Source organism: Nelusetta ayraudi, unplaced genomic scaffold, assembly GCF_046127955.1.
Source record: "Nelusetta ayraudi isolate G7.1 ecotype Tasmania unplaced genomic scaffold, CSIRO-AGI_Nayr_v1 ptg000183l, whole genome shotgun sequence".
Classification (NCBI taxonomy): domain Eukaryota; kingdom Metazoa; phylum Chordata; class Actinopteri; order Tetraodontiformes; family Monacanthidae; genus Nelusetta; species Nelusetta ayraudi.
Window position 1 is genome coordinate 10,666 of NW_027466232.1, and position 26,116 is coordinate 36,781.

At 48.7% G+C, this 26,116-nt stretch overlaps 1 protein-coding gene across 2 annotated transcripts; it reads left to right on the forward strand.

Moving 5' to 3' along the window:
- The first annotated feature begins 317 nt into the window (after nt 1-317).
- On the forward strand, nt 318-25,706 carry gne (glucosamine (UDP-N-acetyl)-2-epimerase/N-acetylmannosamine kinase). Of its 2 annotated transcripts, none has more exons than XM_076015245.1 (14): nt 318-475; nt 8,693-8,764; nt 16,350-16,498; nt 16,590-16,836; nt 17,647-17,854; nt 18,503-18,655; nt 19,367-19,579; nt 20,906-20,993; nt 21,080-21,290; nt 22,051-22,180; nt 22,303-22,524; nt 23,402-23,584; nt 24,495-24,611; nt 25,307-25,706. In XM_076015245.1, exons 2-14 carry the CDS (start codon nt 8,705-8,707, stop codon nt 25,540-25,542), a joined length of 2,217 nt encoding a protein of 738 aa, XP_075871360.1. In that variant the 5' UTR covers nt 318-475; nt 8,693-8,704; the 3' UTR covers nt 25,543-25,706. The 2 variants fall into 2 exon arrangements, with proteins under 2 accessions (XP_075871360.1, XP_075871359.1); XM_076015244.1 differs by lacking the exon at nt 318-475 and adding an exon at nt 4,467-4,700.
- The last annotated feature ends 410 nt before the right edge of the window (nt 25,707-26,116 follow it).

Below are 26,116 nucleotides of genomic sequence, written 5' to 3' on the forward strand. Positions count from 1 at the left end.
GTCCAGTACCTAACAGTTAAACACATCTGCCACGTTGCTGTTGTTGTGGCAATGTGCTGCGTGACAACATTGCAAACAAAACCACTTCCGGTCAGAGAGCAAACGACAGTTGAAGCAGTCTCGGATCGGCGCAGATTTAATCTTATTTTATTCATTTGTTTGTTTATTTATAGATTGCAGTTCGTCACTGGGATTTATCTCTCACGGTGGAACTGAGAAAATATATCCGAATAATAATCACAATTTTCCACCCGCTGAGAATCAGCGAGATCCACCATCAAAGACCATTACTTTGAAAGCCCCCTCCTCGTCTCTTCTGGCTCTAGTGGTCGCGGATGTACGCTACCTTTACCCGAACCTCCCTCCTAAGTTTCCCTGTCGCTTTCTGGCCGCTGGTGGTGCTGCTGGTAACCAGTGGTAACCGGTCGACACGCGGAGCGTCGACATGATAAGCACCGTGACGGGCTAATTCAAGGTAAACGGCAAAACTATTCACCCCTCCCACCATTTCAGTGAAGAATCAGAGGCTGCTGTTAGCTTAGCATGCTGCTAACGGTCTCGGAGCCTCCCGCAGCCAGCCGGTCACTGCTAACTGTTAACCCCCGGGGCCAACTGCCCTTCTTCCGGCCTTTCTGTCCACACAAGCCCCGCCTGGCTGCTACCGTCGGGTTGTGAACCCCCTCGTTGTGTTGTTGTCGGGTTGAGTTAGTGGGACGGGCACAAGTTTGTAACGCTAAGGGCGACGCGCAAACTAACGGTAAAGAGAGAGAGAGAGAGAGAGAGAGGGTGGGTAGTATGTACGTGTGGATGCACGCGTGTGTGTGTAAGTAAGCACGCAGTTCATCCCGTTGAGGGACACGAGCGGTGCATTGTGGGGGCTACCGGGCGACCGACAACGACGTGCGAAGGTTAATCAAAGTCAATAGAATCAGAAGAACTAGACGGTGGCCGTGCGTGTGTTGCGTTCAGGTGCAGCCTGGGGGAAGTCGTGCTTTATGAGAGCGTAGCAGTCATGCGGCGACGCGATGTGGCCGGAAGTCTCACGGTTTCACCCGCACACACTCAGGATGTGTTTCGCTTCAATTCATACTAAGTGTCTTCCAAGGCTGCACAGCTACTATCCTTCGCGTACTTCTGTATCCCAGGATGCGTGCTGCTGCAAAGCATCGTGGAATCCTGGGAAGTCGGCTGAAATTAGCGCCACCTACTGGCAAAGACACCACGTATAAATTTAAGTATTGAAATTTCACATCAAACATTCAGTTTTCAACGTAGGGTTTTTATTTATTTGAACATCCAACGCCATCGTTAGATGGCGAACCAATGGTTAGCTTGATGCTATGAAAGCATCACTTCCGGGGTTGGCCAGCAGGAGGGAACGGCGGTGACGCAACCAGGCAATACGACGAAGGCTAGACCGTCCCGGGTGGTTACCGAGGAGGTGGGGTTTGGGTCGGTCCTTGGAGGACGCTTCCTTCGGAGGGAGGACGCTTCCTTCCAAGGATGCAGACCCTGGATTGAGACACGGCACTTGACGAGTTTCAGCCGAGGTTCCGACTTCTTCACAAGTGTCACACGTTTAACCAGCCGGTGTTACGAAGGCGTGACCTACCTGTCAGATTTGTCAGGTCGGCCACGCCTCCATCATATGACAGTAATGGGCCATCAAGGAAAAGGCACAACAAGAAATACACAAGTCAGCTGTAACCGACCACTGCGAGAGAGAAAATCATATTATGGGCTGGACCATGGTCGGAGTCGTCCGCACCGAGGACAACAGGTACTACTGACCCTGGATCAGCCAGGCGATGGAGACAAGGAAGGCGGGGGCCTGAAGACGATGACCTGGGACGAGAGAGCCTACAGGCTTCCCCCACACCTGGAGCAGCGTCCTGGAGTAGTGGGAGGCGGGACCGCCCTGTCAACACCAGCTGGTTAAACGCCTCACACATACCATCGAGTGACACTTCTGAAGAAGGCGTGACGGTCAGACCATCTGGAGGAGAAAGAACCCCTGGTCTTGGAAAAAGAAATACGACGTCTATCTAACGATGAAGACGTTAATGAACGTCGTCGTTCTAAACCTACGCGTTTTCAGTCATTCTATCCTAATATTCTCCAAAGTATCCCAGCGTGAATGGATTCCAGTCCTGGTGTTCCAAGACTCCTCTCAGTCCAAACCTGTGCTGTGTCTCAATTCAGGCTCCCACGATGCTTTGTGTGCTGCTGCAAAGCATCATGAGATCTTGGTAAGTCGGCTGAAATTAGCGCCATCTACTGGCAAAGACACGACATATACATTTAAGTATTGAAATTTCACATCAAATATGCAGTTTTAACATCGGGTTTTTATTTATTTGAACATCCAACGCCATCGTTAGATGGCGAATCAATGGTTAGCTTGATGCTATGAAAACGTCACTTCCGGGGTTGGCCAGCAGGAGGGAATGGCGATGACGAAACAAGGAAATACGCCGAAGGCTAGACCGTCCCGAGTGGTTTCCGGGGAGGCGGGGTTTGGGTCGGTCCTTCTAGGCTGGGTACTCGAAGAGCGCTTCCTTCAGACGGAGGACACTCGGTCTGAAGGGTGCAGAACCTGAATTGAGACACAGCCACTGCCAGCAGTTCTGCAGCGTGGAGGGAACCTCTTATGAAGATGTTTTCATGAGAGTACATCAGAGGGAGTGTCTGTTTGTTTCCCCGCCTCAGACAGTAGATGGCAGCATGTGACTGAGTCACCAGCACAGTCACACGACTCAAACAACTCAAAGATGGTATAGCAATGAGTTTCTACATATATATGGAGTATGAATGAATACTAACACCAGGAAGCATTGGGCATGGTTGGAATTTGGCTCTCTAGAATTTTACTGTTGAGTTCTTGTTGTTTCTGGGGGTTGGGGATCGGATCGGTTCTGGTTCGGTGTGAAAATTTTTGGGTTTTGACTTTTTAATATACCGGTAGTTTTCTCATCTGTGTTGATTGAAAGAGGAACCACAGTGGCATCTGAATGAGTGAGTGAGTCAGTGAGTGGGTGAGTCAGTGAGTCAGTGAGTGTTGGGGGATTAGGACCAAAGTCACATGATGAGCAGCAGCTCGCTGCTCTGCGTCCACTGGCCCACAATGCCGACCTGTGTTTGACTGCAACAGGGAGCGACTCAGGAATTCCTCCTGCAGTGACAAACTCCTCTCTGGATGGCATTTTCTCCAAAGCAGCGTTTCTCAAATGGTGGCTTGTGACCCAAAAGTGGGTCGCGGAGCTGTTTTGAACAGGTCGCTGCTTCGGGGGCAGTTTTTTTTCTTCTCTCAATTCATTTGAATCATTTGAATCATTTATTGAGCCGACGCGCTGAGCGTCGTTGTCTTTGTGGAATCATTTTGTTCGGTGACTTTACGATGAGGACAATAATGACGATGGTCCTGAGACTGCACCACCAGTTTGACCACCAGTGGTCCAACGTTGCTACTTTCAACAGCGCATGTGGGCGAGTTGTGAACGAGTGGAATCCGCGAGGTCCTTGAACCTCCGGTGCAAACAGACGGGATCGATGCTCACTGCTGGCCGGCAAGCACAAGTGTGGCAGAAGTCACCGTCGGTCTGTCGTCGTGTTCGGTCCACGGATAACTGCAGTGGCCGAAGGTCCATCCGGACCACCCCCAGCCGCCAGTGGCAGGAAGGTCAGAGTTCAACCAGGGCTTTGCTGCCTACCTATGGGAGTGTGCAGGTCCTGACAGGGAGCTACCGTCTCTCTCACTGACTGCTGGGAGTTGTGATCCTTCCCCTTCCTCTCTGCTGGATTATTAATGAAGTACTGTTTGACTGACGAGTCATCTTCAGCTGAACGGCTCAGTGTTGAAGGAAGTCCTTGTGTTTATTTAGGGCGGCTTTCTGAAATACCTTCAAATATGGTGGCGCGAGAGGGCAGCGACACTTTTATTCACGTATTCGTTTTATTTCTTTATTTTATTTTATTTCATTTCTTTATTTGAGCATAAAAAGAGGGGAAAAGGAAATAAAAAGATACAATAATAAAAGTATGTAAGCCTAATAATACTCAATGAAAAAACAGACACTGCTGTGCTGCAGGGCGGCGGCCAGGTCAGTTGTCGTTGTTGAGCTTTTAGCAACATTGTCATCACAATCAGGACAAATGCATTCTTACACACTGGACCGTGAAGGAGCCACAGCCCAGTGAATGCATCACATGAACTGGGACAATAATTAGCCCAAGTCCCTCAGCCAAGCCCCGCCCCCTCCACCAGCGCACACACACACACACACTCTGTCGATGCTGCTGGAGGAAAACCCACGCGTCCTCTCCTCTCTCTCTGCTCAGCCAATCACTGAGCTTCCTTCCTCTGGACCAACCAGGGCCCTGCTTGCTCTCAGGCAGCCCCTCCCCCTTCCCCTTCCCCTCCCCCAGCCCCTCCCTCTTGTATCTCACCCTCCGCTCGCCGCCTTCTTGTCCTGCCTGTTTTCTCCCTCCTCTGCTGCTCGCCGGGCCGGCCAGCCAGCACCGGCGCCTCCCGCCCTCTCCGCCAATCATGCGGCTGGGATAAAGACAGACGTTCCAAGGCGGTGGGAGGATATAACAGACACACACAGTGTATTATTTTTTCCATTTTTTTTTTGCCAATAAAGAGCGAGCAGAGTGCTGGGATGGAGCAGCAGTCGGGCTCGCTGTGCATCAATCCCCACGTGAGTCAGGATTTCCTCTCTTCTTCCTCATGTCTGCTGTATTTTAGCCTCCCTCCCTCCTTCCATCCCTCCCCCCCTCCATCCCTCCCTTCCTCCATCCAGTCCTCCTCCTGTCTTATTTTTACCTCCCTCTGTTTCTCTCGCTCTGTCAGTCTCACCTCGCTGTGTGTTTCCTCTGTTGCCGTGTCATCCCTGCTGCCGTCTCTGCTCCCAGCATGCCTCACTGTACCCCCCCCGTCCCCCCCACCCCACCCGACCCTCCCCCTCCTGCTGATGCTGTCATGTGATGCCCGTGTGCTGAGTGTGTGATGAGATTCAGGCTACAATCCCAGGATTTGGCTGTAAAGTTCAGCAAATAGACCTTAAAGCTCCAGTGTGTAATGTTTGGCTTCATTTACAATTTTTATATTTGTAAAAAAAAAACGTAACATACAGCCCATAAATACATTGATAGAAGTGTGTAATCGCAGTACAATTAAAGTCATGTGGTTTTCCTCCCCTTAGAACGCTTCTTTTTTTTTCTTTTTTTTCGAGCATAAAAAGAAGGAAAAAGGAAATAAGAAGATACAATAATAAAATATGTAAGCCTAATAATACTCAATGAAACAACAACAACAACAACAACAAAAACAAATGTCCAATTAATTACGGCCTCTGCGCTTCACACCATTCACCGGAAACACCTGCAAATCGCAACTGTTACCGTGTCTAAAGTTGAGAAATGTTGCTTTTATTGTGTGAAAAAGTGTTGTGGAAACACAGCCGCTGACTCGATGGTTCAGTTTCACCCCGGTGGAAACTCCCAGTGTTGGCCACCGGGCCAGGCCGGGCCGGGCCGGGCCGGGCCGGAATCTCCCTTTTAAAGTGGAACTGAAACTCTAAACTTCAGACGTGTGTGGCGCTGCTATTAAAGGTAGCAATCACAACAAGAGGTGGTGATGACGAGCTCAAACAGTTCAGACTTGGAAACAATGCCTTGACAAACAACTCACCGACTGAACAACAGGTTTGTTTGTTGTTAGTCTGTGTGTGCCAGCAGCTTCCTGCACTCCAGCCAGTCTGCTGCTGAAGCAAAAGTACGAAGCGGCAGTGTTTCCACAACGCCGTCATTTGCATCGGGCGCAGCAGCGGCAGCAGCGTGTGGTTGCACCGCCAGCTGCTTGTCGGTCACTGGCAGGGAAATCTCCTCCAAAAAACAAAAGTCATCACCCACGACAACCGTCTGTCTGAAATGTGTGTGGTAACGCAGTGGGAACGTGAGCAAAATACACAGCTAGCTTTGCGATACGACAACGTGCATTGTAAATGTGAAACCGTCCTTGAGGTGGCCCACATGAAACCAGAGAGACAAGTTTGACATTTCAGCACAGTGTGATTTGAAGACTCTAAAAGAATGAATAGACAATAAAATAGATCATATCAAGCCGTCGTATCCAATGAATTCTTGTGGATGCCTGATGGCAGGAGTTGGAAGGACTTTGCCAGGGTCATGAGTGATGAGCTTGGCTTCGACTTGGGAGTTGTTCCTGGTTGATTTCACCTTCTTGTACACAGAGTCAGTGTGCTGGGAGGAGGTGAGGCATGTCACGGTCTCCAAGCCAACGCCCCTTTGATATTGATGGCCAACAATCTTCCCCTATTAGCTTCAGTCTTCCCCAGAGTGTGTGAGCTCAGCCCACTTTCCACGTCTCCAACCTGAAACCTGCCAAGGAGAGTTCCCTGGTGCCCGCATCTAAACCACCACCGCCTCCTCGGTTCCTGGACGATGGCCAGAGGGTTTACACGGTCAGGAAACTCCTGGCTGTACTGTATGACAATGTACTGTATATGTAAAATAAATCCCTGTAGAATGGTTCCACGTTCTGCTAGCTAATGTACTAGCACGCCAAGAAAACCCCATGTGGTTTCCTGTTTACCCACAATGCCAAGTTCCTCTCTGGAGTTTTTCCCACAAGTTTCATTTTCTGGTGGCATGAAAAAAAAACCCTGTTTGGTGTGTGGACAAAAGACACGTTTTTAGTAAATACCTGAGCACAGTGTGTGTGTGTGGTGTGTGTGTGTTTGTTAGTGAATTTCCACCACCGTCTCCATCAGAAGTTTGGTGTGAGCCTTTATTAGAGCGTCTTTGTGTTGTTTTTGTGGCTCCAAATGTGGCAGAACATTGATGAGACTGCAGCAAACAGGACGTTTGGCCAGGTGATGATGGTTCCTTCCTGTTTCTGGTGGAACAATAGGTGGATCACCTTCAGAGTCCACGTCATCATCATCATCATCATCATCATCATCATCATCATCATCATCATCAGTGCCACTTTGATCCCTGTTCACCATTCTGGGGAAAAGAACATGAAAGTATTGAATGAATATAAACGCAAAGACGCATTCCTCGTGGACAGTGTGTGTGTGTGTGTGTGTGTGTTTGTGTGTGTCCGTCCCTGCCCATCTGCGTAACGGACACCGAGCACTGAAATGTTGTTAGTCGGCGGTCCATGGTGTAAGGACAGCATGCAGAGAACAAGACAGTAAAAAAAGTATGAAATTAAATTAAAATAAATTACACGGCGCCCCCTCTTGGCTGGAACTCATCGCTCTTCTCTCAACTCCCCTTTTTTCCCCTTCACTCTGATGCTCACGTTAGCATGATGGATCAGTTCATCTGCGTCCATAAAATCAAATGAGGGTGTAGCCTTTAGCCTTTAGCTTGCAGCCAAACTGGAGCTTGCTAGCATGCAGGAGGTGCTAACGTTAGCAACTCGCTGGCTTCCTTCTTCTTCTTCTTCTTCTTCTTCTTCTTCGTTGGAAACTCTGGGTTTATTTAGATTTTTTGTTCTTGGCGTTCTTCCCTATTAGACGCACCATGTGGCCCGGTCATGTGACCACCTGGTCTCCCACTGGCACTGTCGTAACATGAAGCAAAGCATGATGTAGCGAGGGTTGATTGGCTGGGTGTGACTCTTATCTGCTGCTCCAGGGAAACACACGAGGCATCGTTCCACTGTTCAAGTCTAATCACTGCAATCGCTGCTGAAAAGTTGCCTGAGGTAACTTTTAAACTTCCTGTGTGAAATACTTGGAGATTCTTTTAAAGAAGAAACAGCGACATCTAGGGGTCACATTTTAGATTGCAGCGTATTTCACTCTCCCTTCCCCTCCTGTGTTTGCCAGTGAACTACGGTGGCCCTTGAACACCTAAACTTTGGATACCTCGTCCACCGTCTTCTTCTTCTTCAACAAAAAAAATCTTCTTCTTCTTCTTCTTCTTTAATAGTCGGTCCAAAACTTTGAGTTTCTGACCTGAAACTTTGTTCCCCCGCCCCCACACCCCTCCTCCTCCTCCTCCTCTGTCCAGAGTGTTGCCCTCAGCGCTGTTTGGTTTGGCTGCTCTGCTGCAGGTCAGTCACCATGACACAGCGGGCAGAGCAAACACACAGTGTTCTTTAATGGAGTGGTTTCTGTGAGGCAAGAGCCTTATCCAAACTCTGATGAAACAGCCGGTGGATGGGGGGGGTGCTGGACCACCTGCCAGCGGTGCAGTTTGCAGGGCAGGTCAGCGGTAACTGATCACGCCACGGAGACGCGGTGGAATTCAGCCCTGAGCCGACAGCAGGGGGCAGCATTTCTTCTCTTTCTTCCTTGTTTGTCGCTCTTCACGACGTCCCCGCCTACACCCCCACCCCCTACCCCCAACTGGATCCCCGTGGACCTCAGGCGTCCATGCACTCAGATATGGCTCCAGTGATTTACCACCGAGGCGCTGAGTCAAACTCTGGCCGGTGTAATGACGCATTCACGGCAGCAGGGGGCGACTCTTTGCTGCAGGAAGAAAGCGGAGTGTTTGCCGCTGAAACTCTTGAGCTCCAGCGCAGTTCAGTTGTGTTTCATTGTGTTGTTGTTTCCCGTGAGTGCCAGCTGTGTTGATGACATGATGACCGTGTTTGTTATCTTCTCACATCTGCTTCTCACATCCGTCCTTTCTGGTTTCTCCTCCACAGAGGTTTTACTACATGAGTATGCAAAGGGGCCGAGAGAAGATGGAGAGGAAACGGACAGAGGAGCACAACTTGGTGAGTGTGTCATTTATATATATATATATATATATGTATATATATATATATATATATATATATATATATATATGTATATGTACAACATTTAATTTGTATAAGTATATCTATATGTATATCTCATCAGTATCTATATCTATACGTCATCTCTCCAGATGTCTGAATACATTTGGTGTTGAAATATGTATGCAAGATTTTATTTTCCTGATGTGTGTATACATTGTTGCGGCTGACTCTGGTAACTAATGTGGATGTATACATACACACACAGTATATACTGTATGCAGCTAAACATCTTCACACAGTTAATGCCATATTATATTATATTATATGATATATTATGTTTTTTCCAGCAGCCTTGTGTTAGTTTGAAAAACACCTCTGTGGTGCTCCAGGGTTCTCTCTGTCTCTCTCTCTGTCTCACTCTCCGTCTTACTCTCTCTCTCTCTTTCTCTCTCTCTGACTGTCTCACTCTCTGTCTCACTCTCTACCTCTCTTTCTCTCTCTCTCTGACTGTCTTACTCTCCATCTCGCTCGCTCGCTCTCTCTCACTCACTTTCTCTGACTGCCTCACTGTCCGTCTCACTCCCTCTCTTTCTCTCTCTCACTCTCTCTGACTGTCTCACTCTCTGTCTCACTCTCTGTCTCACTCCCCCCTCTCTCTCACTCTCTCTGACTGCCTCACTATGACTGTCTCACTGTCCGTCTCACTCCCTCTCTTTCTCTCTCTTTCGCTCACTCTCTCTGACTGCCTCACTCTCTGTCTCACTCTCTCTCGCTCACTCTGACTGTCTCACTCTCCATCTCGCTCTCTCTCTCACTCACTCACTCTCTCTGACTGTCTCACTCTCCATCTCTCTCTCTCACTCTCTCTGACTGTCTCACTCTCTGTTGGAGCCAAAATATTTATTTTCTTTCCTTATTTCTGATTTATTTGCACTGTGGCTTAATGTGTTAATTATGGACACAAAAGTAATTGTTTTATTTATTTAGTATTTTCTTAGTATTGGTTGCGCTAAGGACCACGCCCCCACATCACCATAGGCAGGTGACTGCAGCACCTGCACTATATTAGGGTGGTTAACGGGGCCGGCAGGTCTCTTGAGTTGAATGCAGCCAAACAGTTTTAGACCGCTTTTCAAGCACTCTTTGGATTTCTCATTTTTTGACGATTGTTGGATTACTTTGTCGATCTGTGAGTTTGCAAACAACCTGTGCCGCATTGTCCGCTGTCGCGGTAAGACCGTTTTTGTTTTTTGTTTTTTGTTTTTGGATTACAAATAAACAATCTGAACAGTGGATCGCCGCATCCTCCAGAATTATTGTTTATCACAAGCACGCTTGGGCGCGTCGAACTGAAACTCAACAATTCACCAAGAGCAAAGCCCGACATTTCACAGGGAAATAGTCGCGCTTTTATTGTCTAAAACTGGCGCATGACGATCGTTCGAACGCTGTTGTGCAAACAAATGGAACGCACGCAGCGTCAATGAACATTAATCTGTCACGCCCACTCAATGAAGCGTCATTCATTGGGAATGTCGCACTCGCACATCCGAAGGATTGAAGTCTGTAAATGTAACGCCAAAGTTGAATATAAGCAATGGATGAAAACGTCACGTCTAACATTGATCCTGTTGTTCAGCAACAAGATGGTGATGCTGAAAAGCAAAATGTCGCAATGGAAAATGTGACGGGCCCTGTAAAGGAAAAAAGGGTTATCAAACTAACTGCCAAGGGTTGGGAGATGTTTTTATTCAACACCCAAAAAACAAGAAACTTGAAGTGCAAACAAGCAAAAAAAACAATGGAAATAATGAAAGAGCTCATGCAATCAAATGAAAATGCTAATAAAGTAAAAGGCCATTTGCATGAACTGAACAGACTTTGTGACGAAGCAAATGCATGTCAGAATTCACTTGAAGGTTTGCTACCTGACAATGAATATGCTAAACAAGTGCAGTGGCTTAAATATAAGATTGCTGAATTGAGTGCTTTTGGACAGGATGTGCAAATATGGTTGTGTGAAGTCAAACAGTCAAGTATTGGAGATGGACAGCAGATGACTTCATTCACTATGGTGGATAACGACAAGCAACCAGGTGATGTAAACTGTGATGACATTGGACCAGATGACAGCGTTTCTAATGCCCCAAAATCAAAGGCTACGTCATGGTCAGGTTCATCCGGAACATCATCGCATATTCGTATTCGTGCCGAAAGAGCAGCCATCATGGAGAGAGTTGCGGCCTTGGATAAAAAACACGAGCTTGAAGCGCAACAGGAGCTATTGAAGAGGAGACAGGAACAATTGGAGCTGGAAACTGAACTCGCCGCAGCAAATGCAAAAATCAGTGTGTTGGAGTCTATGCAAGCCAGAGACAGCTCCAAAAAATCTCTTCAATCTGATGGAATGAGCTCGTACTACAGAAAGGGCGCTGCTCAAAATCCACACGAGGAAGTTTCCACTGAAAAGGTACAACATCCACAAGTGGTGAGACCAAAAACTAGAGAAACCTCTGTCAAAGGTTATGACCTGCCGCACACAGTGGAACAAAGCATGCAAACTCACGTGAGCGCTCAGCAGCATGACCACAAATCAACCACCATGCAGAGGTTCAACTCTGCACCAAGGCAAGAGCATACCAGCGTTGACAAGTTAGCGGAAATAATGGAAAAGCAAAACAAAATTACAGAAGCTCTGGTAAAGCAGCACAATATGTCATCATTACCTTCACTTTCCATACCAGTTTTCAAAGGCGAACCATTGGACTATCTGTTTTTCATCAGAGCGTTTGAATATGGAATTGAGAAGAGAACGGACAACAGCAGGGACAGACTTCACTTTTTGGAGCAGTTTACAGCCGGCCAGCCACAGGAGCTTGTGCGCAGCTGCCAGTATATGCCAGCAGACAGAGGATATCTGGAGGCAAAAAGACTGCTGAAAAAACATTTTGGAGATGACTACACAATTGCCACAGCTTACTTGGATAAGGCAATCTGTTGGCCATCTATAAAAGTGGAGGATGCTGAATCTTTGAAGAGCTTCTCATTGTTTTTAAACAGCTGCCTCAACGCAATGAACACGGTGGATTATCTGGAGGAACTGGATCATCCAACGAATATGAAAGCCATCATTTCCAAGCTTCCTTATAAATTGAAAGAAAAATGGAGGTTCAAAGCTTGTGACCTGCAAGAGCAGAGTGGAAGAAGAGCCAGGTTTGCAGATTTGGTGAATTTTGTGGATAATCAAGCTAAAGTCTTATCCCACCCAGTATTCGGCAGCTTAAAAGACGTTGCACCAATTTTAAAAGGAAACTTCCAGGTACCACAGCTGCCAAAAGGCAGCATGGTGAGAAGGAGCAAGAGTGGTTTAGTTACCAGCGTGTCCCCATTGACAAGACCAGCAGGGGGCAGTGTTTCCCATGTCCAATCTATTAAAGATAATGGAAAGCCTTGTTTATTTTGCAGTGGCGCTCATACGCTTGATACCTGCTCTCAATTTAACAGGAAAGCTCACAATGAAAAACTGGATTTTTTGAAAAGGAAAGGAGTGTGCTTTGGATGTTTGGAGTCAGGGCACATGAGCAAAGGATGCTCACAAAGGCTGACATGTCAAGTTTGTTCTCTCAAGCACCCTACTGTTTTGCACATCACCAATAAAGGAGGAGCCAAAACTTATAAAGACCAAGAAAAGTCTATCACAAGTGGTCTAGTTGAAGTTGACAAAGAAACTGGATCAAGTGATAACAACACTGGAGAAGTGGAACCGGTCTTAGCTATAGTGCCTGTAAAGGTAAGAAACAAGAAAAACAACAAAACAGTCACCACATATGCCTTTTTAGATCCAGGCAGCACTGATTGTTTTTGCAGCAAGGCACTTCTCCAGCAGCTTCAACTCACTGGAAGGACCACAGATATACTTTTACGAACAATGGTTCAAGTTCAAGTTGTCAAGACAGCATCTGTATGTGATCTAGAGATGTGCAGTGTCGACAGTAACGATTACTTTGATCTTCCGACTACATACATGCAAGATGAAATCCCTGTTAAGAAGGAAAATATTCCCACGCATGAGGATCTGAAGCAATGGCCATATCTAAAGGAGGTAAAACTCAATCCAATCAATTCTGATATCGGCTTGCTTATCGGCAGCAACGTTCCAATGGCACTGGAACCTTGGAAGGTAATTAACAGCAAGCAAAATGGACCTTATGCCATTAAGACAGCCTTAGGATGGACTGTAAATGGTCCCTTTCGAAAAACAAGTGTCTCCAAAAATGGTAAACGGGTTGTCATGGCTCACAGGATCTCTGTTGTCAAGCTGGAGAACTTGATACGACAGCAAATCAAGCAAGACTTCCCGGAGCGTGAGAAAGAAGAGCGTCTTGAAATGTCGCAGGAGGATAAATTGTTCATGGAAAGTGTTTCTGCATCCATCAAAATGGTAGATGGACATTACAGCATTGCTTTGCCATTAAAGAAAAAGGACACACAATTTCCAAACAATCGTTGTGTAGCTGAAACAGTGGACTCTGTCAATGAAGAACGCATCAAAAAACTGGAGGAACAAGTTTACCAGCTCATCAAGTTGACCCCTGCTGATAAAACAACCAGTAGCTCCTCTGCTGTCGTGACACAACAAATCTTCAAGAGGGACACGGATCACACGTCAGAGAGCGAGTGTGACAGTGGGAAGGAAAACCGGAGGCGGTCCAGGATCCCCAGACATCGCAACAGCCTTACGAAGAAGGGGCCTGCCAAGGAGATCAGAAGCAGGAAATCAGACAGTGATCCACAGTGTCGCATCGAGACGAGTTCAGAGGCCACAGTGAGAACCCGGAAAAAAGTAAACATTGCACGCGGCGCGAAAGCAGTCGAGCCAGTGAGAAAGTTCCTGCAAAGAGCCATTGGAGCCTCTGTTGACGTGACAAGTAAACCCAAAGATGGAGCAGAAACACGGCCAAAGGGAGTCTGAGCTGCAGGAGAAACTGGCAGAGGGCAAGAAACAGTACGCTGCCCTGGAGGACGAGTTCCGCATGGCGCTCACCATTGAGGCTGCTCGCTTCTCTGAGGTCAAAGACGTTTGTGACCAGATGACCAAGGAGCTTGTGGGTCACAAGGCGGCATTCACTCAGTTCCAGGAGAAGGAGAAGAAATCTTCCTCTCTGGTGCAGCAGCTGACAGCAATGGTCAAAGAACAGAACAGCCGCATCTCTCAGTTGAACAAAGCCAAAAATGACACTGTGACAGATCTGAAGAGCCGCTTCCGTTCCTTGGAAGAAGAATTGCAGCAGGACAGACGTGCGAGTCTGCAGCTGGAGCTGCTGAAGAAAGAGAAGGCACAACTGATGTCTCAGCTCACAGCCCACGAGTCTGTGATAGACGGCCTCAGGGCAGAGAGGAAGATCTGGGGCCAGGAACTCGCTCATCAAGGAGTGTCCTTGGCTCAGGATCGAGGACGTTTGGAAGCCAGGATAGAGGTGTTGGGTGCTGAGCTGGAGAGTCGGAAGAAGCAGAGTGAGAGGGACGGCGATGCCCTCAAAATTAAAGCCAAAATAGTCGATGACCAGACTGAATCCATCCGCAAACTTAAAGAGGCCTTGCAGGAGCGTGACGACCAGCTACGGAGGATGTGTGAAGAGGCAACGCAGGCCCAGAAGAGGTTCCAGCAGCAGCGGGAGGAGGACCGCGCTCAGCAGGCAGAAGCCAGAGAGCAGTTGGAGCACTTGAGCCTCCGCAAGGAGGAGCTCAAACAGCAGCTGGTGGACAAGGATGTCGAGTTGGAAGAGGCCAAAAGAGTTCACGGTGAGACAATCAAGAAGTGGCAGGAGAAGACAGACTTCTTGACTCAACTGGAGAGCCAGGTGAAGCGCATGAAGGAGAAGTTTGAAGCCAAGGAACTTGTGTTGCTGGAAGAAAGGAATAAAGCAACCGATGCACAAAGGGCTGCAGTAGCGAAGTTGCACAATACTGGACGACGAAGGACTAGCTACCTTGCTCTGCGAGGTGGAATCTATCATCAATGACAGACCAATCACAAAAGCTTCCAACGACCCAATGGATTTGGAACCGTTGACACCGAACCACCTTCTTTTACTGAAAACCAAGCCTTCTTTACCCCCGGGGGTCTTCAGTGCGGACGACTGTTACAGCAAAAGGAGGTGGCGTCAAGTTCAGTACATGGCAGATGTATTTTGGAGAAGATGGATAAAAGAATATCTGCCAGAACTGCAACAAAGACAAAAATGGACAAGGAAGACACGAAACTTCAAAAAAGGAGACATCGTTTTAATTGTGGACGAAATGGCACCAAGAGGATCATGGCTTATGGGCCAAGTGACTCAACCCGTGCCTGATTCCAAGGGAGCCGTAAGACAAGTACAAGTTCGGACCAAGACCAGCACTCTTTGCCGGCCTATCACCAAACTCGTGCTTCTTCTGGAGGCATCAGAAGGAGACTAACGCATATACATGCCAAACACACACTCACACCCGTCCCCGCACAAATTCACGCACACACACTTCCCTTTCCCACCACACACACCTACAAGCAGCACCTGAAGATTCACTCACACATATGCACACATCTTGGACTCATCAACTGTTGCAGATCTTCAAAAGAGACTGAAAAGTTTGCAATATTGTGAAAAAAAAGGAGAAAAAAGAAAGAAAAAAAAAAGACGATAATATTGTACAAGATGTGAAAGAACTTTGGCTCCTCTGTTTTGTTTTGATAATTGACATTTGTTTCCTGCATGCCAATTAGGGGCCGGAATGTTGGAGCCAAAATATTTATTTTCTTTCCTTATTTCTGATTTATTTGCACTGTGGCTTAATGTGTTAATTATGGACACAAAAGTAATTGTTTTATTTATTTAGTATTTTCTTAGTATTGGTTGCGCTAAGGACCACGCCCCCACATCACCATAGGCAGGTGACTGCAGCACCTGCACTATATTAGGGTGGTTAACGGGGCCGGCAGGTCTCTTGAGTTGAATGCAGCCAAACAGTTTTAGACCGCTTTTCAAGCACTCTTTGGATTTCTCATTTTTTGACGATTGTTGGATTACTTTGTCGATCTGTGAGTTTGCAAACAACCTGTGCCGCATTGTCCGCTGTCGCGGTAAGACCGTTTTTGTTTTTTGTTTTTTGTTTTTGGATTACAAATAAACAATCTGAACAGTGGATCGCCGCATCCTCCAGAATTATTGTTTATCACAAGCACGCTTGGGCGCGTCGAACTGAAACTCAACAATTCACCAAGAGCAAAGCCCGACATTTCACAGGGAAATAGTCGCGCTTTTACTCTCTGTCTCGCTCTCTCTCTCGTTCTCTGACTGTCTCACTCTCCATCTCGTTCTCTCTCTCTCCCTCTCTCTCTCTGATTGTCTCACTCTCTGTCTCGCTCTCCATCTCACTCTCTCTCTCTCTGACTGTCTCACTCTCCGTCTCGCTCTCACTCCCTCCCTCTCTCTCTCTCCCTCTCTCTGTCTCACCCTGACTGTCTCACTCCCCCCCGCCCCCTCTCTCTCTCCCTCCCCCTCTCTCTGACTGTCTCACCCTCTGGCTCCATCCTCTGCAGTGTGGGAAGAAGCTGAGAGTGTGCGTGGCCACGTGCAACAGGGCCGACTACTCCAAACTGGCTCCCCTCATGTTTGGCCTCAAGTCTCACGCCGACGAGTTTGAGCTGGAGGTGGTGGTGCTGGGCTCTCACCTCATCGACGACTACGGGTGAGACGGAGCGAGACCCCCTCCCCCCTGTGAGGTTTCCTCTCACACTTTTACTCCATTTCAAAGTGTGACTCTGTCCCCCCCGCCGCAGCAACACCTTCCGCATGATCGAGCAGGACGACTTTGACATCGGCTCCAAGCTGCACACCATCGTGCGCGGCGAGGACGAGGCGGCCATGGTGGAGAGCGTGGGCCTGGCGCTGGTCAAGCTGCCCGACGTCCTGCAGAGGCTCCGCCCCCACATCCTGGTCATCCACGGGGACCGCTTCGATGCCCTGGCCCTGGCCACCGCCGCCGCTCTCATGAACATCAGGATCCTGCACCTGGAGGGAGGAGAGGTGAGCTCGAGACAGGCACAGCTGATCAGTACATGAGAAAAACCACGTACATCTAAACTCATAGTTTCATAACTAACGACATTGTTTCTATTGAATATGCTATAAATAAGCAGGAAGCAGCAGCCAACATTTTCCCGCCGTGGCTGTGGGTTAAATTCCGCTGCAATAAGACTCTCCCTCTCTCTCTCCCTCTCTCTCTCTCTCTCTCTCTCTCTCCCTCTCTCTCTCTCTCTCCCCCTCTCTCCCTCTCACTCGCTCTCTCTCTCTCTCTCCCTGTCCCTCTCTCTCGCTCTCTCTCTCTCTCGCTCTCTCTCTCTCTCTCTCTCTCTCTCCCTGTCCCTCTCTCTCTCTCCCCCTCTCTCCCTCTGTCTCGCTCTCTCTCTCTCTCACTCTCTCTCTCTCTCTCTCTCATCTAACCCTAACCGCTGCTGCAGGATTTACTATATTTCGGCAGCTTAGTGAAGTCTTAACCGTGCGTTCGCCCCCTGGTGGTTGGATGACTGAAAGTGCTTGATTTGACACGTACGGTAGCCGGCTTTTTAAACGTTAATATCGGCGACGTCGCAGCTTAATTTAATCGTGGCAGCCAATATCGTGATCGTGATCAAAATTCGATGAATTGTGCAGCCCTACCTCAAACACAGCAAAACGCCAACGCTCGGCTTTCACGCGGAGAGAAAAGAAGACGACAAACAATCAGAAACGTACAGGAGAGCTTCACACAGGACCTCAGTGTGAGTGGAGAACAAAACAAACGTCTCTTCTTCTTCTCTTCTCTTCCCTCCTTGCCACCGTCGCCGCCCTGCGCAGGTGAGCGGCACCATCGACGACTCCATCCGCCACGCCATCAGCAAGCTGGCGCACTACCACGCCTGCTGCACCCGCATGGCGGAGCAGCACCTCATCGCCATGTGTGAGGACCACTCCCGCATCCTGCTGGCCGGCTGCCCCTCCTACGACAAGCTGCTGTCCACACAGCACCGGGACGACTACATGGACATCATCAGGAGCTGGCTGGGTGGGGCAGGCACACACACACACACACACACACACACACACACACACACACACACACACACACACACACACACACACACGCACGCACACACGCACACAGTCAGACATCATTTAATAATTAATTAATTTGATACATTTTTTAAATCAAGTCCCACCACTTCTATATTAATCTAAATCAGGCATGGCCAAACTATGGCCCGGGGGCCACATGCAGCCTGTTGAGCTCTTTAATCAGGCCCTTCAGGAAGATCAGGAAGAGGGGGAGGAAGAGGAGGAGGAAGAGGAGGAGGAAGAGGAGGAGGAAGAGCCAGAGTCATTTCAATAAAGAGCTAAACACCCTGGTGGTCCAGGGGTGGTTCTGGATGGTTCTGGGTGGTTCTAAGAGCTAAACACCCTTGTGGTTCTGGATGGTTCTGGGTGGTTCTAAGAGCTAAACACCCTGGTGGTTCTGGGTGGTTCTGGATGGTTCATTGACATTACAACAACATGTTTCCTCCACCAAGACACTCCATCCATCTACCCCCCCTCTGGCCCACTGTGGACCCCAGCAGTCAACCAGTTGGCCCACCACCCAGTATATATATATATATATATATATACAGTATGTATCTATACATCTTCATCCCCATGTCTTCACGTGTGCGTGCAGGTGAGCAGGTGAAGAAGGACGACTACATCGTGGCGCTGCAGCACCCCGTCACCACCGACATCAAGCATTCCATCAAGATCTACGGCCTGATGCTGGACGCCCTGCTGGAGTTCAACAAGACCACCCTCATCCTCTTCCCCAACATCGACGCCGGTGAGCACTCACACGCTGTACTGTATAAGCAAAAGTATGGGTCATTATGTCAAAGAATATCACGAGTCAAAGTACTGACTCAACTCCTTCACTCAGGTAAAAGTAAAGAAAGCACAGGTTGGGAAGTGTGCGGTGGTAAAAAAAGTGAAAAAGAAAACATTCATTGGAAATTTTTGCAAAGATGGAAAAGTTGTGACACGATAGTCCCGGAGTGAAGTGAGCGGCGCTGAGCTATGATCCACTCTGAGGCTTGACCACACAGCGGCAGAGGTTCAGTAGCTCTACTTCAACACAACATCCAGTAGACATGAAGTAGGAAGTACAGAGGTTTGTCTTCAAATGTAGGGCAGAGATACTACAGACACCTGGAAACCAAGGTAGCTTCATGACTGGACACAGGCATCCATCATCAGCACAGTGTTTGTGGCTATCTCGAGGTCAGGCCCACTGCCACCACTCCAACAACCATAGATGCTGTCCATGCTGGGCCTCCTCCTCTCCAGAGGTGCTCATCAATCGTGGAGAAAATGCTTCTTCATGTCTGAAAACTGTGTCTATACACTCAATCTCTCTCGTGTGTGTGTGTGTGTGTGTGTGTGTGTGTGTGTGTGTGTGTGTGTGTGTGTGTGTGTGTGTGTGTGTGTGTGTGTGTGTGTGTGTGTGTGTGTGTGTGTGTGTGTGTGTGTGTGTGTGTGTGTGCGAACCCCACAGGAAGTAAGGAGATGGTGCGGGTGATGCGGAAGAAGGGCATCGAGCAGCACCCCAACTTCCGGGCGGTGAAGCACATCCCCTTCGAGCAGTTCATCCAGCTGGTCTGCCACGCTGGCTGCATGATCGGAAACAGCAGCTGCGGAGTGAGAGAGGCCGGAGCCTTCGGAACGCCCGTCATCAACCTGGGCACCAGGCAGACCGGCAGGGAGACCGGTGAGTGGGGGGGGGGGGTCAGAGGTCAGGGGTGAGAGGGAGAGAGGCCGGGGCCTTCGGAACGCCCGTCATCAACCTGGAGAGAACCTAGCAGACACAGGAGAACCTGGAGAGAACGTGGAGAGAACCCAGGAGACACATGGAGAACCTGGAGAGAACCCAGCAGACACATGAAGAACCTGGAGAGAACCCAGCAGACACAAAGAGAACCTGGAGAGAACATGGAGAGAACCCAGGAGACACATGGAGAACCTGGAGAGAACCCAGCAGACACAGGAGAACCTAAAGAGAACCCAGGAGACACAGGATAACCTGGAGAGAACCTGGAGAGAACCCAGCAGACACATGGAGAACCTGGAGAGAACCCAGCAGTCACAAGGGGAACCTGGAGAGAACATGGAGAGAACCCAGGAGACACATGGAGAACCTGGAGAGAACATGAAAAGAACCCAGCAGACACAGGAGAACCTGGAGAGAACGTGGAGAGAACCCAGCAGACACAGGAGAACCTGGAGAGAACGTGGAGAGAACCCAGCAGACACATGGAGAACATGGAGAGTACGTGGAGAGAACCAAGCAGACACAAGGAGAACCTGGAGAGTACATGGAGAGAACCCAGGAGACACATGGAGAACCTGGAGAGAACATGGAGAGAACCCAGCAGATACATGAGAACCTGGAGAGAACGTGGAGAGAACCCAGCAGACACAGGAGAACCTGGAGAGAACGTGGAGAGAACCCAGCAGACACAAGGAGAACCTGGAGAGAACCCAGCAGACACATGGAGAACATGGAGAGTACCTGGAGAGAACCCAGCAGACACGAGGAGAACCTGGAGAGAACCCAGCAGACACAGGAGAACCTGGAGAGAACCCATGGAGAACATGGAGAACATGCTCCCAGGGGATCAATAAAGTATAATTGAATTGAATTGAATTGAAACACAGAAAGGTCCCAGGAGACCCTGGGAATCGAACCCATGACCTCCTCGCTGCGAGGTGGCACTGCTGACCACTGCACCACTGTGTTGCCCAGTGTTTTTACAGTAGGAGGGAAGAAGAAAAAAAACCCATCAAGAATGACAGTTTGTAGCCATGAAGCCTGCCTGCAGTTCCGCAGTCCACCAGAGGGGCAGACTACAGGGCAGCATGACAAGCAGTCAGGGTGAAAATGCAAAACGTCAGAACTAATATTTGATTTGGGCTGTTGAATATGATTGATTCAAGGTGTGTTGCTTGTTTATAACACTGCTCTAACTGTGTGTGTGTGTGTGTGTGTGTGTGTGTGTGTGTGTGTGTGTGTGTGTGTGTGTGTGTGTGTTGCCAGGTGAGAACGTCCTCCACGTCAGAGATGCCGACACCATGAATAAGATCTACCACGCCCTGGAGCTGCAGTTTGGGAAGCGATACCCCTGGTGGGTGCAACCAGCAGGATGATATGATTAATAATAATAATAATAATAATAATATTAATAATTAATACCCCCCCCCCCCCTGCCAGCTCCAAGATCTACGGCGACGGCAACGCCGTGCCTCGCATCCTCAAGTTCCTGCGCAGCATCGACCTGGACGAGCCGCTGCAGAAGACCTTCTGCTTCCCCCCGGTGAAGGAGTCCATCTCCCAGGACATCGACCACATCCTGGAGACCCAGAGCGCCCTGGCTGTGGACCTGGGGGGCACCAACCTGCGGGTGGCCATCGTCTGCATGAGGGTACCACCACAGAAGCTCGCCTCACAACACCTCTGGATGCCAGGCTAGCGATGCGTATTCTTACCCCCGGTGGCCACTCGAGGCACTGCAGCCACAAAAAAAAACGTGCGGCCCAAAATAAAAAAGCAGTTTTCCTCATAGACCGCAATGGACAAAAAGGTTGTAAAACAGCTCTTTTACAGGACGACCTTTGACCTGAAACATGGTCATTGTCTTTGAATATAATGAATTCATTAATTATTAAGACTGTTATTGGAAACTATTTAAAAAGAGACTATTTATGAAGACCAGAAATTCCCCAGGAAGTAGTGGCCGCTCGAGGTACTGCAACTAAAAAAAAAAAAACACCAATACGACCCCATAAAAAGCATTTTTCCCCATAGAAACATCTGTTGAACGGCTGACAGCGTGACCTTTGACCTGAAACATGGTTCAACAAATCTTTCTATTGCAGATTTTTAACTCCTGGACTTTTAATATTAAAAAAAAAAGAACAAATTAAAAAGAAACTAAAACGCTATTTCCAACGGCCAGACAATCAGTCTCAGCTCATTCTGATTGGCTGACGAGTCCTGATGCATCATGGGAGTTCCCACAGGTGTGATGCGAAGTGATACACGCAGTTTTTTGCACTGGATCCCTCAGATGTGATAAGGTCGGCTCAGTTTGTGCAATATCTTCATTTATATATATGAATATATATATTTTTTGATCTTTTTCCCCTCGTCCTGACCTCCTGACCTCCTGACCTCCCGTCCAGGGTAACATTGTGAAGAAGTACACTCACGCCAACCCAAAGACCTTCGAGGCCAGGATGCAGCTCATCCTCAAGATGTGTGCGGACGCCATGCGGGACGCCGTCTGCCTCAACTGCAGGATACTGGGAGTCGGTGGGAACCGTGCACGCACACACACACACACACACACACACACACACACACACACAGTAAAGAAAGGTGACTTTGGGAGCGATCAGCTAACACCGCTAACGCTCTTTCTCTGGCTGTGTCAGGAGTGTCCACCGGGGGGCGTGTCAACCCTCAGGAGGGCGTGGTCCTGCACTCCACCAAGCTGATCAAGGAGTGGTCCTCGGTGGACCTGCGCACGCCCATCTCTGACGCCCTGCACCTGCCCGTGTGGGTGGACAACGACGGCAACTGCGCCGCCCTGGCCGAGAGGAAGTTCGGACACGGCCGGGGGGTGGAGAGCTTCGTCACCGTCATCACAGGGACGGGTGAGTGTGTGTGTGTTTGTGTGTGTGTGTGTGTGTGTGGGAGGGGGGGGGGGGGGTGGAGGGGGGAGACGGGTAAGGAAGAGGAAGTTTGACCACGGCGGAGGGTGCAGAGCTTCATCACCGTCATCGTAGGGGCGGGTGGAGGGGGGAGTGGAGGGGGGAGGGGCGGTCTAGTCGGGGCGGGGGGGGGGCATACCTGGAGGGTTCTGGTGTCGATCCCATACCAGGTTAACACAGGGCTGGTATCACCGATACCACAACCATGACTTGAAATGTCACAATGGTTGAATGAGTTTGTGATGTTTGCCTTCAGTTATTGAATTGAATTGAATTGAATTGAATTCCTTTATTATCATAATGCAATCAGGTACAATGACAGTTGCTGCCACCCGAGAAAAAAAAAACAGAGCTCAGTATATCGTTATGATGTGAAACTATCACGATATTTATTGATAATATTAATTTTCACGTTATTTTGTGACCATTTTCACGTTACAACGTGAAACTATCACGATATTTATTGATAATTATCACGTAAAAATGTGATGGTTTCACATTGTTACGTGCTAATTTTCACGTTATTTTGTGATCATTTTCACGTTATAACGTGATACTGAGCCCTGCTTCAATCTCGTGTGGCAGCAAACTACGGAAGCCACTCAAAGGATTTTTGGGGTTCCAGACATCCCGCTGAATCCAGTTCTACGAGCTGTGTTCAAACACAGTAACGGGGACGTTGTAGAACCTTAACGTAGCTTAATGAGCGAAAACCATCACCACATTTCTCGTGGGCAATACAGGAATTTAAAGTACAACCGCAGGTGCCTACGTGAGAGTTTGGCGCTCGTTGACCCTGCGTGACCTGCGCGACCCCCAGGTATCGGCGGGGGCATCGTCCACCAGAACGAGCTGGTCCACGGCAGCACCTTCTGCGGGGCCGAGCTGGGCCACATCATGGTGTCTCTGGAGGGCCCCGCCTGCTCCTGCGGCAGCAGAGGCTGCATCGAGGCCTTCGCCTCGGGCCTGGCGCTGCAGCGGGAGGCCAAGAGGCTGCACGACGGTCAGTGGGTGGGCTGGGGGGGGCGGGGGGGGAGTGACAGCCTCTCTCTGAATGGCTGTGAAGATCATAAAACCTTCACTAAGGTGCAATAAGTCAAGTCAAAGCACCTTTAACACGACCTCAAACAAACAAAGTGCTGTACAGAAAAATAGATAAGAATAAATACAACAATCAAACAACAAAGCAGTAAAGCAGGGAAGAGGAAAAGGTCAATTTAAGAACAAAATTAGAAAAAGGACAAAATAAAAATAAATAAATAAATATATAGTAAATATAACTAAAGTAACATAATAAGAAAAAATAAGAAATCATAAAAAATAATAAAACACTTATTTACATGTCAGCATGATGTAGATCACTGTAAATAATCCAACTGTTCATAACGTGTATATATCTTGTTTTCCCGTTCTCACTCTAGATGTTATATGTATTCATTTTTTATTATTAATGAATTTATTTTTTATGATTAGAATTTCCCTTCTCTTTGGAACTACATTTTATTGCTCTAATTATGCAACTTTTCACCAGTGTGGGATTAATGGCCATCTGTTCTACTCTATTCTATTCCATGAGCGTCTTTACTTGGTGCAGTGGTTCTCCACTAGGTGGAGTCTCAGCAACCACATATTTTCCTGATCGTGAAGTCGCAATACTCATTGATCCCACAGCACTCAGAGAAATTAAAAAAAATGCCCGCGAAGCCGCGACCCAATCAAAATGGCTCTACTATGACCCACTTTTGGGCTGCGACCCGCCGGTTGAGAAACGCCGATCTTGTCTGTTTACACCCCAAATGAAAGAAGCTCAAGTCTTCTGTAATGAGTGTTTTTGCCTCTGCACCGTGCGGAACATTGAATCCTCCTCTGAAGAACCCCAGCGACTGACCCCGCCTTCTTCTCACACTGCTCAGAGGACCTGCTGAAGGTGGAAGGGATGGATATGAAAATCTCGGAGCCAATCACGGCCGGCCACCTCATCAGCGCCGCCCGGTTGGGAAACTCCAAAGCCGATGCTGTTCTGAACAAGGGTGAGAGAACCGAGCGTGAAGCATCTCCACCGGTCTGGAGGAAAACAGACACATTTGTATCAACGTGAAGGTCCTCTGTTACGTAAAAAAAAACAAAAAACAAAAAAAAACCTTTTGTCATGTGACCCATCACAAAATGACTTAAAGGTCCAGTCGGTAAAATTTGTCCTGATTTATAAATACATTCATAAAAGTCAATTAAAGTCATGTGGTTTTCCTAACCCATACAGTTCTCATATATATCTTGCTCCCAGTTAGCTGCCAGCTTACACCAGCGTATTTCTAAGGAAGCCTGGTGTGGACAATCCACACTGCCTGACAGCAGAGCGTTTGGTACGCTAGGGGGCGCCCTCCAATAAACCAACCAAGAACAAAAAGAAGGTGGAGCAGATATCCAGGTTTGGGTGCGCAGGGCCACCGTAGTTCACTGGCAAGCTCAGGAGAGGGAGAGAGAGAGCGGGAGAGCGTGAAAGATGCTGCAATCTAAAGTGTAACCACTCGATGTCGCTGTTTCTTACACACTGGACCTTTTAAAGCGCGACGCTGAAACCCAGCATTTGTGATAGCTGGAGGCTGTAAACACAGGGCTAAATATGCTCCTTTTTTTTCTCCTGGACGACTACATGACAAAGTGCTTTCTGTTATCATCATCCCCGCCCTCTCTCCCTCCCTCTGTCCCTCCCTCCCCCCCACAGCCTCCACGGCGCTGGGCGTGGGCATCATCAACATCCTGCACATCGTCAACCCGGCGCTGGTCATCCTGTCGGGGGTGCTGGGCTCCTACTACCAGGCGCCAGTGCAGCGCCTCATCTCGGAGCGAGCGCTGGCCTCGGCCCAGAGCATCAAGGTGCTGACCTCGGACCTGGAGGAGCCGGCGCTGCTGGGCGCCGCCAGCATGGTGCTGGACTACGCCACCAGAAGGATTTACTGAAGGCTTTATTTTGTAGTTTTGGTTTGGTTGAAAGGACCCCCTTTCGCTGCAATGTCCCACCCGCACCTGCAGGGAGTGCCGGACGTGCAAAGGTTTCGACACCTCAGCGCGTCGTAATTCTGTTACTGTGCCACAATTTAATGTTACTTTTTTTTTCTTTTTTTTCTAAAGAAAAGAAAAAGAAATTCTTGTTTTCACGGTTAGATGGACAACAGTCATACCTCCCAGCCACTAGGTGTCGCACTCATCCCCCGTTGCTTCACCGTTCTAGTCTACAGGCTGCAGGGGGATGACACAATTTACAACATACTGTACAAACTGGGAATGGCTGCTAACGAGAGCGACAGGAATAATGGGAGTGTTTCATATGAAGAGAATCTAGGAAAAAGTGTCTCTGTCGCACTGAACCATGTGACCCGATGCTAAGCTAGCTAGCTAGGGACTGATCTCAAACCGTTGGGACAGCGGCTGCCGTCGGTTGTGTCGTTTAGCTTGTTCACCTGTGTCTTGCACTGCTGCTGCAGCATAGCCGATGTAGCGCAGCATAGCATCGGACGCAAGGCTACATCGGCGG